This window comes from Nerophis ophidion, linkage group LG23, assembly GCF_033978795.1.
Source record: "Nerophis ophidion isolate RoL-2023_Sa linkage group LG23, RoL_Noph_v1.0, whole genome shotgun sequence".
Classification (NCBI taxonomy): domain Eukaryota; kingdom Metazoa; phylum Chordata; class Actinopteri; order Syngnathiformes; family Syngnathidae; genus Nerophis; species Nerophis ophidion.
The window spans coordinates 15,369,566-15,384,703 of record NC_084633.1 but is presented as its reverse complement, the minus strand read 5'-3'; the positions used below and the strand labels follow the sequence as shown (position 1 = coordinate 15,384,703).

Sequence of the window (15,138 nt, the reverse complement as noted above, 5' to 3'; positions counted from 1 at the left end):
AGTCAGGATTTGTCATGGATGCAAAGGATTCTGGGTATTTGTTGTGTTGCGTTTATGTTGTGTTACTGTGAGGATTTTCTCCCGAAATGTGTTTGTCATTCTTCTTTTGTGTGGGTTCACAATGTGGCGCATATTAGTAGGAGTGTTAACGTTGTTTATATCAAAACCGTCAGTATACTCTGCGTCACCCAGTATGCCTTGCAATCTCATACATGCGCCGATAGAAGCAGCGAAATGCATGTGTCCGGTCGGCACGCAAATAGCATTCCGTGAATGGCGGGCACGATGACGTTCAAGAGGACGTTAAGAGTAATATCATCACAGCACGCCCTTAATATTGTAGTCCGAGTGAAAATTGGAGAACATTGACTCCGGGAGAGGCATTGAATTCTGGAATCTCCCCGCTACAATCTGGGGGGTCGGTGATTGTGCAGCTGAGCCGCATCAGAGTTGCCAAAGAGCCGCATGCGGCTCCGGAGCAGCGGGTTGCCGACCCCTGCGCTATCTGTTAGTTCAGGGGTCGGCAACCCGCGGCTCTGGAGCCGCATGTGGCTCTTTAGCGCCACCCTAAGGGCTCTCTGGAGCTTTTTGAAAAATATATGAAAAATGGAAATGATGAGGGGGAAAAAACATATTTTTTGTTTTAATTTGGTTTCTGTAGGACAGGGGTCGGCAACCCGCGGCTCTTTGACCACTCTGATGTGGTTCAGCCGCATGCTTACCGACCGCCCGGAGAAGTCCGGTAGATTTCCAAATTTTAGTGTCTCTATCAGAAATCTCCCGGGTAAACATTTTTAGATTTTCACTCAGACATCAACTTTGAGGGCGTGCCTTATGACAATGCCTCTAACACCCTTTCTACATGTCATCGCGCCAGGATTTTCACCATGCTACCTGCGTGGCGGCCGGCCGGTCACATTTTGCATGCGGCCTCTATCAGAACGCATACGGTACTGCAAGGCATACTTGCTCAACAGCCATACAGGTCACACTGAGGGTTGTGATACAAAAAACTTTAACACTCTTACTAATATGCGACACACTGCGAACCCAAACATATTTCGGGAGAACATCCGCACTATAACACAACATAAACACGACAGAACAAATACCCAGAATCCCATGTACATTATACACCCAGCTACTACCAACCCCGCCCAACTCAACCTACGCACAGATGGGTGGGGGGGAAGGGGGTCGGGTTGGTGATAGCTGTGTGTATAATGTACATGGGAGTCTGGGTATTTGTTCTGTCGTGTTTATGTTGTGTTACAGTGCGGATGTTTTCCTGAAATGTGTTTGTCATTCTTGTTTGGTGTGGGTTCACAGTGTGGCGCATATTAGTAAGAGTGTTAAAGTTGTTTAAACGGCCACCCTCAGTTTAACCTCTATGGCTGTTGAATAAGGATGCCTTGCAGTCTCTTACACGTGTCTGCAATAGCCTCGTCAAACAATTCTTTGGGCTGTCAAGCTATTTGTACAAGCTGTAGAGGGCGCTAGCAGTAGTGCCCTCATTATTTTTCATTGGGTGAACACCAGCGTACATTCGAGAAAATAGTTACTCTAAAATTCGGGGATCTCCCGGGAAAATTTGGAGGTTTGGCAGGTGTGACGCTGTCAAGCGGCATTCATATAAAACCCGCGGGCTGCATTAACATTACATTTTCATTTTAAGGTGCGGGGCCGTGTGTCTGAGACCCCTGGTTTATACATAGCACAAAGCAAAAAAACAAACCAAAACTGTATGCAGTATTATTTCATTATAAATTTCAAAAGAGTTATGTGGCTCCCATTGTTTTCTTTACTTTGTGAAACGGGTAAAAATGGCTCTTTGAGTGGTAAAAGTTGCCGACCCCTCTGTTAGTTGTTGATCTTTTTGCCTTGGCGTTCATTTATGAGTCCAGTCTACAGTCGTGGTCTAAAGTTTCCATAGACTTATAAAGAACATAATGTCATGAGTTTACAATAATTTCTACAACTCTTATTTTGTTGTGATAGAGTGATCGGAGCACATACTTGTTGGTCACAAAAAACATTCAGGAAGTTTGGTTCTTTTATGAATTTATTATGGGTCTACTGAAAATGTGAGCAAATCTGCTGGGTCAAAAGTATACATACAGCAATGTTGAAATTTGGTCACATGTCCCTTGGCAAGTTTCACTGCAAAAAGGTTCTTTTGGTAGCCATCCACAAGCTTCTGGTTGAATTTTTGACCACTCCTCTTGACAAAATTGGTGCAGTTCAGCTAAATTTGTTGGTTTTCTGACATGGACTTGTTTCTTCAGCGTTGTCCACACATTTTAAGTCAGGACTTTGGGAAGGCCATTCTAAAACCTTATTTGTAGCCTGATTTAGCCATTCCTTTACCACTTTTGACATGTGTTTGGGGTCATTGTCCTGTTGGAACACCCAACTTCACCCAGAACCCAAACTCCGGGCTGATGATTTTAGGTTGTCCTGAAGAATTTGGAGGTAATCCTCCTTTTTCATTGTCCCATTTACTCTCTGTAAAGCACCAGTTCCATTGGCAGCAAAACAGGCCCGGAGCATAATACTACCACCGCCATGCTTGACGGTAGAAATGGTGTTCCTGGGATTAAAGGCCTCACCTTTTCTCCTCCAAGCATATTGCTGGGTATTGTGGCCAACAGCTCAATTTTTTTATTTAATTTGACATCACATGGACAAAGATAAGAACTTCTGGAGGAAAGTTTTCTGGTCACATTTTCAGTAGACCCGTAATAAAAGAACCAAACTTCATGAATGTGTTTTGTTACAAACAAATATGTGCTCCAATCACTCTAACACAAAAAAATTGAGTTATAGAAATTATTGGAAACTCTCGACAGCCATGACATTATGTTCTTTACAAGTATATGTTAACTTTTGACCAAGACTGCATGACTTTACCGACTGCTTTCCTTTCTTTAGCTAAGTTTGTCTGTTTTTTGGTCGGTATACCTGTCTTGCTCTCAGAGCCCAAAAAAAGTCTGCGGGCTTTAGAGCGTTTTCTATTCGGACTCCAGTCCTCTGCAATGCCCAACCGGTTACAGTTAGAAATGCTACCTCTGTAGAAGCATTGAAGTCCCATCTTAAAACTCCTTTGTATACCCTACCCTTTAAATAGACCCCCCATTTAGACAGTTGATCTGCCGTCTGTTTTCCGCTCTGCCCCCTTCTCCTGAGTGGAGCGTTTTTTATGTGACCACAGATGTTGCGCTAGCTGTCCAAAGTCGGGACCTAGGGTGGACCACTCATCTGTGCATCAGTTGGGGACGACTCTGCGCTGCTGACTTGTCTCCATGAAATGATTAACCTGGACCCCGATTTATACAAGTTGAAAAACTTATTCGGGTGTTACCATTTAGTGGTAAATTGTACGGAATATGTACTGTACTGTGCAATCTACTAATAAAAGTATCAATCAATCAATCAATCAATGTTTACTTATATAGTCCTAAATCAGTAGTGTCTCAAAGGGCTGCACAAACCACAACACAAACCACTACGACATCCTCGATAGGCCCACATAAGGGCAAGGAAAAACTCACACCCAGTGGGACGTCGGTGACAATGATGACTATGAGAACCTTGGAGAGGAGGAAAGCAATGGATGTCGAGCGGGTCTAACATGATACTGTGAAAGTTCAATCCATAGTGGCTCCAACACAGCCGCGAGAGTCCAGTCCAAAGCGGATCCAACACAGCAGCGAGAGTCCCGTTCACAGCGGAGCCAGCAGGAAACCATCCCAAGCGGAGGCGGATCAGCAGCGCAGGGATGTCCCAAGCCGATACACAGGCAAGCGGTCCATCCTGGGTCCCGACTCTGGACAGCCAGTACGTCATCCATGGCCATCGGATCTGACCGGACCCCCCTCCACAAGGTAGAGTGGAACCCTCTCAATCAATCAATCAATCAATGTTTATTTATATAGCCCTAAATCACAAATGTCTCAAAGGACTGTACAAACCATTACGACTACGACATCCTCGGAAGAACCCACAAAAGGGCAAGGAAAACTCACACCCAGTGGGCAGGGAGAATTCACATCCAGTGGGACGCCAGTGACAATGCTGACTATGAGAAACCTTGGAGAGGACCTCAGATGTGGGCAACCCCCCCCCCCCCCCCCCCCCCCCAGGGCAGTGGTCCCCAACCTTTTTGTATCCGCGGACCGGTCAACGCTTAATAATTTGTCCCGCGGCCCGGGGGAGGGGTGTCCTTTTTTTTTCTTTTTTCTTTTTTTCTTCTTTGTCATGAAAAAGGGAGATTTTTGTCATGAAAAAGGGAGTTTTTTGTGGTTTGTGCACTATTTGTAAGTGTATATTGTGTTTTTTATGTTGATTTTTTTTTTTTTTTTTTTTTATAAAAAAAATTTCTGCGGCCACGGCCCGGTGGTTGGGGACCACTGCTCTAGGGGACCGAAAGCAATGGATGTCGAGCGGGTCTAACATGATACTGTGAAAGTTCAATCCATAATGGATCCAACACAGCCGCGAGAGTCCAGTCTGAAGCGGATCTAACACCGCAGCGAGAGTCCCGTTCACAGCGGAGCCAGCAGGAAACCATCCCAAGCGGAGGCGGAACAGCAGCGCAGGGATGTCCCGAGCCGATACACAGGCAAGCGGTCCATCCTGGGTCCCGACTCTGGACAGCCAGTACGTCATCCATGGCCATCGGATCTGACCGGACCCCCTCCACAAGGTAGAGTGGAACCCTCTCAATCAATCAATCAATGTTTATTTATATAGCCCCAAATCACAAATGTCTCAAAGGACTGCACAAATCATTACGACTACAACATCCTCGGAAGAACCCACAAAAGGGCAAGGAAAACTCACACCCAGTGGGCAGGGAGAATTCACATCCAGTGGGACGCCAGTGACAATGCTGACTATGAGAAACCTTGGAGAGGACCTCAGATGTGGGCAACATTCCCCCCCCCCTCTAGGGCAGTGGTCCCCAACCTTTTTGTATCCGCGGACCGGTCAACGCTTAATAATTTGTCCCGGGGGGGGTGTCTTTTTTTTTTCCTTTTTTTTTTCTTTCTTCTTTGTCATGAAAAAGGGAGTTTTTTGTGGTTTGTGCACTATTTGTAAGTGTATATTGTGTTTTTTATGTTGATTTTTTTTCTTTTTTTTTTTTAATAAAAAAATTCTTCTGCGGCCCGGTACCAATCGGGCCACGGCCCGGTGGTTGGGGACCACTGCTCTAGGGGAACAAAAGCAATGGATGTCGAGCGGGTCTAACATGATACTGTGAAAGTTCAATCCATAATGGATCCAACACAGCCGCGAGAGTCCAGTCCAAAGCGGATCCAACACAGCAGCGAGAGTCCCGATCACAGCGGATCCAGCAGGAAACCATCCCAAGCGGAGGCGGATCAGCAGCGCAGGGATGTCCCCAGCCGATACACAGGCAAGCGGTCCATCCTGGGTCCCGACTCTGGACAGCCAGTACATCATCCATGGCCATCGGATCTGACCGGACCCCCTCCACAAGGTAGAGTGGAACCCTCTCAATCAATCAATCAATGTTTATTTATAAAGCCCTAAATCACAAATGTCTCAAAGGACTGCACAAACCATTACGACTACGACATCCTCGGAAGAACCCACAAAAGGGCAAGGAAAACTCACACCCAGTGGGCAGGGAGAATTCACATCCAGTGGGACGCCAGTGACAATGCTGAATATGAGAAACCTTGGAGAGGACCTCAGATGTGGGCAACCCCCCCCCCCCCCCCCTCTAGGGCAGTGGTCCCCAACCTTTTTGTATCCGAGGCACGGTCAACGCTTAATAATTTGTCCCGGGGGGTGTCTTTTTTTTTTCTTCTTTGTCATGAAAAAGGGAGTTTTTTGTGGTTTGTGCACTATTTGTAAGTGTATATTGTGTTTTTTATGTTGATTTTTTTTTTTTTTTTTTTTAATAAAAAATTCTTCTGCGGCCCGGTACCAATCGGGCCACGGCCCGGTGGTTGGGGACCACTGCTCTAGGGGACCGAAAGCAATGGATGTCGAGCGGGTCTAACATGATACTGTGAAAGTTCAATTCATAATGGATCCAACACAGCCGCGAGAGTCCAGTCCAAAGCGGATCCAACACAGCAGCGAGAGTCCCGTTCACAGCGGAGCCAGCAGGAAACCATCCCAAGCGGAGGCGGATCAGCAGCGCAGGGATGTCCCAAGCCGATACACAGGCGAGCGGTCCATCCTGGGTCCCGACTCTGGACAGCCAGTACGTCATCCATGGTCATCGGATCACAAGGTAGAGTGGAACCCTCTCAATCAATCAATCAATGTTTATTTATATAGCCCTAAATCACAAATGTCTCAAAGGACTGCACAAATCATTACGACTACGACATCCTCGGAAGAACCCACAAAAGGGCAAGGAAAACTCACACCCAGTGGGCAGGGAGAATTCACATCCAGTGGGACGCCAGTGACAATGCTGACTATGAGAAACCTTGGAGAGGACCTCAGATGTGGGCAACCCCCCCCCTCTAGGGCAGTGGTCCCCAACCTTTTTGTATCCGAGGACCGGTCAACGCTTAATAATTTGTCCCGGGGGGGTGTCTTTTTTTTTCTTTTTTTTTTCTTTCTTCTTTGTCATGAAAAAGGGACATTTTTGTCATGAAAAAGGGAGTTTTTTGTGGTTTGTGCACTATTTGTAAGTGTATATTGTGTTTTTTATGTTGATTTTTTATTTTTTTATTTTTTTTTAAATAAAAAATTCTTCTGCGGCCCGGTACCAATCGGGCCACGGCCCGGTGGTTGGGGACCACTGCTCCAGGGGACCGAAAGCAATGGATGTCGAGCGGGTCTAACATGATACTGTGAAAGTTCAATCCATAGTGGCTCCAACACAGCCGCGAGAGTTCAGTTCAAAGCGGATCCAAGACAGCAGCGAGAGTCTCCTGGCCCCACTATGAACTGGACTCTCACACTATTAACTAGATCCACTCAACGTCCATTGCGCCCGTCGCCCACGGGGGAGCGTCTCCACATTTGCGGTCTCCTTGTAACCCCTTTTGGGTTGAGATTTTTCTTGCCCTGATGTGGGATCTGAGGATGTCGTTGTGGCTTGTGCAGCCCTTTGAGACACTTGTGATTAAGGGCTATATAAATAAGCTTTGACTGATTGATTGATTGGATTCTGTCTGTTCCTCCTCTGTCTGTCTGTTTTTCCATTAATCAGTCGGTTGGTTTGTCCATCAGATAATTTGTTGTCTTTATAACTATCTGCCTTTTTTGTCTCTCTGGCCGTCTGGCGTCACTGCATTGGTCAGATTATTTGTCCGCCCAAACAGTTTGAGAACAACATTTCTCAACGAGCTATTGCAAGGAATTTTTGGGATTTCACCATCTACGGTCTGTTATATCATCAAAAGTCTCAGAGAATCTGGAGAAATCACTGCACACAACATTGAATGCCCCGTGACCTTGGATCTCTCAGGGGGTACGGTATAAAAAAAAAAAAAACGACATCAGTGTGTAAAGAATATCACCACATGGGCTCAGGAACACTTCAGAAAACTGTCTGTAACTACAGTTCGTCGCTACATCTGTAAGTGCAAGTCAAAAGTCTACTGTGCAAAGCGAAAGCCATTTATCAACAACACCCAGAAATGCCGCCGGCTTTGCTGGGCCTGAGCTCATCTAAGATTGACTGATGCAAAGTAAAAAATGGTTCTGTGGTCTGACGTTCAGTCGGTCTTTCTAGCTCTCAATTTGCCTCTTGGCCAGCCCTTCGTCAAATATTCAGAGTGGTAAACAACCTGTGAATATGGCACACTAGCGGCGGCTGCATTGAGGTTGTGCAGCTTGTGGCTAACAGAGCCGCTGCTGTAACTGGAAAAGCTCATGACGTCCGACAAGGACGCTTCGGGCGCCTCCTTTTGGAACTTCCTCTCCATGCGCTTGTGGTGCTTCTTCTGCATCTTGGCGCACTCTTTGATGCGTCGCTCGGCCTCTCGGAACGCCCTGTCTTTCAGCTTGTTGACCAGCTTGGGGTTGAGGCCCGTTTGCTTGGCGGCGATGGAGTCCAGGTAGCGGACGCAGTCCATATGGTTCTTGGTGGCGGCCATGTCCAGCGGCGTGTGGTAGTCGTTGTCCAGGCACCATATGTTGGCGCCGAACGACACCAAGAAGAAAAGGCAGTTGTGGTGACCGTTGGCGGCGGCCAGGTGGAGCGGCGTGTTGCCCCATATGTCGCACTTGTCTGGGTTCCCTCTGTGGAACACAACAACTTGATTAGATGACTTTTCCTTGAAAATACTACAAAACCACTGAAGTTGGCACGTTGTGTAAATTGTAAATGAAAACAGAATACAGTGACTTGCAAATCCTTTTCAACCTATTTTCAACTGAATAGACTGCAAAGAAAAGATACTTCACACTCGAACTGGAAAACTTTATTTTTTGCAAATATTAGCTCATTTGGAATTTGATGCCTGCGACATGTTTCGAAAAAGTTAGCTCAAGTGGCAAAAATAACTGAGAAAGTTGAGGAATGCTCATCAAACACTTATTTGGAAAATCCCACAGGTGCGCAGACTAATTGGGAACAGGAGGGTGCAATGTTTGGGTATAAAATCAGCTTCCGTGAAATGCTCAGCCATTCACAAACAAGGATGGGGCGAGGGTCACCACTTTCTGAACAAATGGGGCGGCATGGCGTAGTGGGTAGAGCGGCCGAGCCAGAAACCTGAGGGTTGCAGGTTCGCTTCCCACCTATTGACATCAAAGTCGCTGCCATGAATTGATTAACGTGGACCCCGACTTAAACAAGTTGAAAAACTTATTCGGGTGTTACCATTTAGTGGTCAATTGTACGGAATATGTACTGTACTGTGCAATCTACTAATAAAAGAATCAATCAATCAATCAATGCCGTTGTGTCCTTGGGCAGGACACTTCACCCTTTGCCCCCGGTGCGGCCCACACTGGTGAATGAATGATTGGTGGTGGTCGGAGGGGCCGTAGGCGCAAACTGGCAGCCACGCTTCCGTCAGTCTACCCCAGGGCAGCTGTGGCTACAGATGTAGCTTACCACCACCAGGTGTGAATGAATGATGGGTTCCCACTTCTCTGTGAGCGCTTTGAGTATCTAACAATAGAAAAGCGCGATATAAATCTAATCCATCAAATTGTCAAACAGTTTGAGAACAACATTTCTCAACGAGCTATTGCAAGGAATTTTTGGGATTTCAACATCTACGGTCTATTATATCATCAAAAGTCTCAGAGAATCTGGAGAAATCACTGCACATAACATTGAATGCCCCGTGACCTTGGATCTCTCAGGGGGTACGGTATAAAAAAAAAAAAACGACATCAGTGTGTAAAGAATATCACCACATGGGCTCAGGAACACTTCAGAAAACTGTCTGTAACTACAGTTCGTCGCTACATCTGTAAGTGTAAGTCAAAAGTCTACTGTGCAAAGCGAAAGCCATTTATCAACAACACCCAGGGCCTGAGCTCATCTAAGATTGACTGATGCAAAGTAAAAAATGGTTCTGTGGTCTGACGAGTCCACATTTCAAATTGTTTTGGGAAACTGTGGATGTGGTGTCCTCCAGAACAAAGTGGAAAATAACCATCTGGATTGTTCTAGGCGCAAAGTTTAAAAGCCAGCATCTGTGATGGTATGGGGGTGTATTAGTGCCCAAGGCAAGGGTAACTTACACATCTGTGAAGGCACCATTAATGCTGAAAGGTACATACAGGTTTTGGAGCAACCTATGTTGCCATCCAAGCAACGTTATCATGGACGCCCCTGCTTATTTCAGCAAGGAAATGCCAAGCTACGTGTTACAACAGCGTGGCTTCGTAATAGAAGAGTGCGGGTACTAGACTAGCCTTCCTGTAGTCCAGACCTGTCTCCCATTGAAAATGTGTGGCGCATTATGAAGCCTAAAATACCACAGCGGAGACCCCGGACTGTTGAACAACTTAAGCTTATACATCGAGCAAGAATGGGAAATAATTCCACCTGAAAAGCTTAAAAAATTGGTCTCCTCAGTTCCCAAATGTTAACAAGGTGTTTTTAAAAGGAAAGGCCATGTAACACAGTGGTAAAAATGGCCTTGTCCAAGCTTTTTTACAATTTGTTGCTGCCATTAAATTCTAAGTTAATGATTATTTGCAAGAAATAATTACGTTTCGCAGTTTGAACATGAAATATCTTGCACAGTACGGTACATTGCTTTTTATCAGCACCCAAATGTGGTTTACTGATCTAAACTCTACAATGCAAAATGAAATTTACTGTATACTAACTAAAATAAGCAGTTCTCTTAATTAGTTCATAAATCTAGAGTCGGTCTTCAGGCAGCTAAAGTAGCAAAATCACCGTGTTGCTGTTGTTGACCAGTACACAAGAACGTGCCGTCAGTCCACAACACACCTTGGTGTGGCCTCCATGAGAGTCGGGCTGTAATTTGACCTCAGGCTTGTCGCCGCTGCTTCTTTGCTGCCTAGCTCAGGTTTCAGGCGAGGGCTGGGATGGTTTCAGCTGGCTGGCACCGCATAATTGTGAATCGGCGAATGATGTCACGCCACATTCCTCTAATCAGGATTGGTTGGACAATGTAGAGGAGCATATGTGGGGATCTTTCATTGTGTGGTACATTCAGCTATGTATCAATCTAAAGTAAGTGCTACCAGGTACTAGGAATTGTTCATTGTGTGGTACATTCAGCCATATATCAATCTAAAGTAGGTACTACCAGGTACTAGAGATCTTTCATTGTGTGGTACATTCGGCTAAATATCAATCTAAAGTAGGTGCTACCAGGTACTAGGGATCGTTCATTGTGTTGTACATTCAGCTATATATCAATCTAAAATAGGTGCTACCAGGTACTAGGGATCTTTCATTGTGTGGTGCATTCAGCTAAATACCAATAGGTGCTACCAGGTACTAGGGATTTTCAAAAGGGGCCTAAAATCCATATTGCGGTAACCTCTTGCTATATATATATATATATATATATATATATATATATATATATATATATGTGTGTATATGTATATGTGTGTATATGTATGTATATGTATATGTGTGTATATGTATGTATGTATGTATATGTGTGTGTATATATATATATATGTATATGTGTGTATATATATGTATATGTGTGTGTATATGTATATATATATGTATATGTGTGTATATATATGTATATGTGTGTATATATATGTATATGTGTGTATATATATGTATATGTGTATGTATATGTGTATATATGTATATGTGTATATATATATGTATGTGTATGTATATGTGTATATATGTATATGTGTATATATATGTGTATGTGTATATATATGTATATGTGTATATATATATGTATGTGTATGTATATGTGTATATATTTGTATGTGTATATATATGTGTATATATAGATGTGTGTAAGTGATGTGCGTGCAAGTGATGTGCACGCCTGCTTTCTGAGGGATCGCTTGTGCACGCCAGTTTTCCGAGACTCTGTATTTAGTTAGCGCAGGCAGCATGAAGCAGGGCTTTTATTGTGAAGATAGGAAATGTGCAGTCGGCCTTTAGAGTTTTGACGGAAGGTACGGCGCGAGAGTCTGTTGAAATAAAAAGTGTTTCTCGCCTTCCTCTCGGTCATATTTTAATAATAATGATCTTGCAGCAGCCAGCGTCATCTCACAAGACCCTCTGGTACCGTGAATGTTATTTAAGTGACGTCTTGGTGAAGATTGATGATCACTAATTTTTAGGTCTATTTTTTTTAAAAGCCTGGCTGGAGATCGACTGACACACCCCCCGCGGTCGACTGGTAGCTCGCGATCGACGTAATGGGCACCCCTGCTCTAGATCAACATTACAAAAAAAATGGAAAAAACACAAAATATGCAATATTTTCACCCAATAACTTTTTTAGGTGGAATATTTGAGATTATATAATAATTGGAGCCTTAATTTTGGATTTTGATTCATTATTATTTTTTGAGCAATGACACTTAAAAACAAATCACACTAAAATAATTGGGGATCCAAAAGTGTCCTACTTATTAAAATGTTAAAAAATAAATTATAAATTTTTTTACTGTTTACTGTTAGCACAATAATCTCGAGATCAACTTCAGATATGTCCGTCAATGTTGTTTATGTTTTGTTTGTTATTTAGGCCCTTCTTTTAAAAAAAACAGCTCAGTTTTTTATATGGCAAAACACAAAATATGCAACATTTTCCACAAAATATTTCAATGTGGAATATTTAATGTGACATGATCAAAGCCTGGAATAGGTCAATAATTCAAAATGACATTGATTTTGATTCATTATTATTTTTTAAAGAAAGAAACAGCCTGCATGGCAGCTTTGTGTTATAAGAGTAAGCATTGCAACAATTTGTTACATTTCACCTGTTTGCTCTTTTATACCACTTTTTATGTTTGATATTTTTTTCAATTGTATTCTTAAAATGTGTCGTTAAAAAATGATCCGCGGGCCGCAAATTGCCCCCGGGCCGCACTTTGGACACCCCCGATATAAACAATGTCCTCTGGCCTCCACAAGGTTATTACCAAGGATTGCATAAACATGCTATAAACTAATGTCAACAGGGGTGCTGCCGTTATCTTTGTTCTGTTTTTATTCAAAGTTATTTATGGCGTTCCCAGCTCCGAGAGTATATGTCACAACACGGGGATAGCTTCACATGTTGTAATTTACTAAATTTATTTAGTCTGTGTATTTGCACACCTTGCTTGTTCTTTATCGTATTATGGGGATGTTAACTCTCTTTGGCAGGCATGTTTGCAGAGGACGGCATCTTCCCCATGAAATTGTCTTCATTATCGTCCAATGGCAGCCAGTTATGGTTAATAATAGTACCCGGTGTCAATCACAAGGATGTTATCATTAGAGGAATACTATGTCCTCGGCACTAAAGGCTCTTGTTTGCACTCATTCTGTGGGAAGTAGCGGATTTCGAAGAGTATCTGGCCAGGATAACGCACCCCATCATACTAAATTGTATTCACAGCTACTCTGATTAAAATATTTAGGGCCTGATCTACTAGGATCCAAATAACAAGTGCTAATAGCCTGTGCAAACTATGAAATGTACTATAAGTGTTCTACTTAGACTGCGTGTACTTAAGACTTAGACTTTTATTGACATTCAAATTTTAACTTTACAGTATAGATAAGAACGAAATTTTGTTGCATTAGCTCATGGTAGTGCAAGATTAAAAAAAAGCAATAAGGTGCAGATATAAATAAATAGATTTCTGTACAGATAAATATATTGCACTTCTGCACATGCATCCATGTTTATGGATGTGTGTTATATTGTCTTTGGAGTCCAGCCAAGTTAATCAATTTTTTTGATTATTAGGATGCGTTCAAGAGTGTACGATTGATAACACGTGCAAAAGTGGTGCAGATCGCCGTATTTAAAGGGGAACATTATCACAATTTCAAAAGGGTTAAAAACAATAAAAATCAGTTCCCAGTGGCTTGTTGTATTTTTTTTCAAAATTTTACCGGTCCCCGAATATCCCTAAAAAGCTTTAAAGTGCTTGATTTTCGCTATTTGCGATGCGACTATCCATTTCCCTGTGACGTCATACAGTGCTGCCAATGTAAACAAACAATGGCAGATACCACAGCAAGATATAGCGACATTAGCTCGGATTCAGACTCGGATTTCAGCGACTTAAGCGATTTAACAGATTACGCATGTATTGAAACGGATGGTTGGAGTATGAAAGTATTGAAGAAGAAACTGAAGCTATTGAGTGAATAGCTATTGACGCTATTCATAGCCATTGCATGGCCGAATAGCTGCGTTAGCATCGCCGGTAAAATGTGTGGACCAAACGATCAGGACTTTCGCATCTCGTGACACTGGAGCAACTTAAATCCTTCGATTGGTAAGTGTTTGTTTCGCATTAAATGTGTGTGGAAGGAAACGTGATATAGTTGCAAATGCATCTGCAGGTTATCCATACATCTCTGTGCCATGTCTGCTTTAGCACCGCCGGAAAATAAAATGATAGCATCGCTTAGCGTAGCATGTTAGCATCGATTAGCTGGCAGTCAACATCAACAAAACTCACCTTTGTGAATTCGTTGACTGTATCGTTGCAAATGCATCTGCAGGTTGTCCATACATCTCTGTGCCATGTCTGCTTTAGCACCGCCGGTAAATAGCATGTTAGCGTCGATTAGCGTAGCATGTTAGCATCGATTAGCTGGCAGTCAAGCCGCCACCAAATATGTCTGATTAGCACATAAGTCAACATCAACAAAACTCACCTTTGTGATTTCGTTGACTTTATCGTTGCAAATGCATCTGCAGGTTATCCATACATCTCTGTGCCATGTCTGTCATCGCCGGTAAAATGTGGAGACACTTTGGTACATTCAATGGGGGTCTGGCGGCAGACACTTTGGCATCTTCGGCCCAGTGGTGCAACTTGAATCCCTCCCTGTTAGTGTTGTTACACCCCCCGACAACACATCGAGGCATGATGTCTCCAAAGTTCCAAAAAATAGTCGAAAAAACGCAAAATAACAGAGCTGAGACCCGGTGTTTGTAACGTGAAAATGAAAATGGCGGCTGTATTACCTCGGAGACGTCACGTTCTGACGTCATCGCTAAAAGACCGATAATCAGAAAGGCGTTTAATTTGCCAAAATTCACCCATTTAGAGTTCGGAAATCGGTTAAAAAAATACATGGTCTTTTTTTCTGCAACATCAATTTATATATTGACGCTTGCATAGGTTTAGTGATAATGTTCCCCTTTAATGGGTCGGTTTTGACCCATGTCTTAAATCATCTGTAAAATACCCTTAAAAACAAATCTATCATCCAATTTGTTTCTCATCTTTTGGTTACCTTATTAGGCTTCCTTATCCATGGAAAAAATTGTTTTTAATATTTTTGGTGTGGGCCATTGGGCCTTTTTTTTGTAAGTATACCCATCGATTTCAATTAAATAAATGATAAAATGAACCACAAGAGAATCGTATGAATAAATAAAAGGTTGTTGTGTTACCTGACTATAACTAAGAGGTATTAGAACACATCTCTTTTATTTTAATAATTTTATACTGAATTGACCTCAAATGTCTGGACATTTGTTTTTG

At 43.1% G+C, this 15,138-nt stretch overlaps 1 protein-coding gene across 1 annotated transcript in view; it reads right to left on the bottom strand.

The window, feature by feature from the left end:
• Positions 1-15,138, bottom strand: part of ush1ga (Usher syndrome 1Ga (autosomal recessive)) — a 51,674-nt gene that overhangs the window by 12,946 nt on the left and 23,590 nt on the right. Inside the window, exon 2 of the mRNA XM_061884965.1 lies at positions 7,782-8,235. Within this exon, the coding sequence (XP_061740949.1) occupies positions 7,782-8,235 (454 nt within the window). The remainder of the gene's footprint in view (positions 1-7,781; positions 8,236-15,138) is intronic.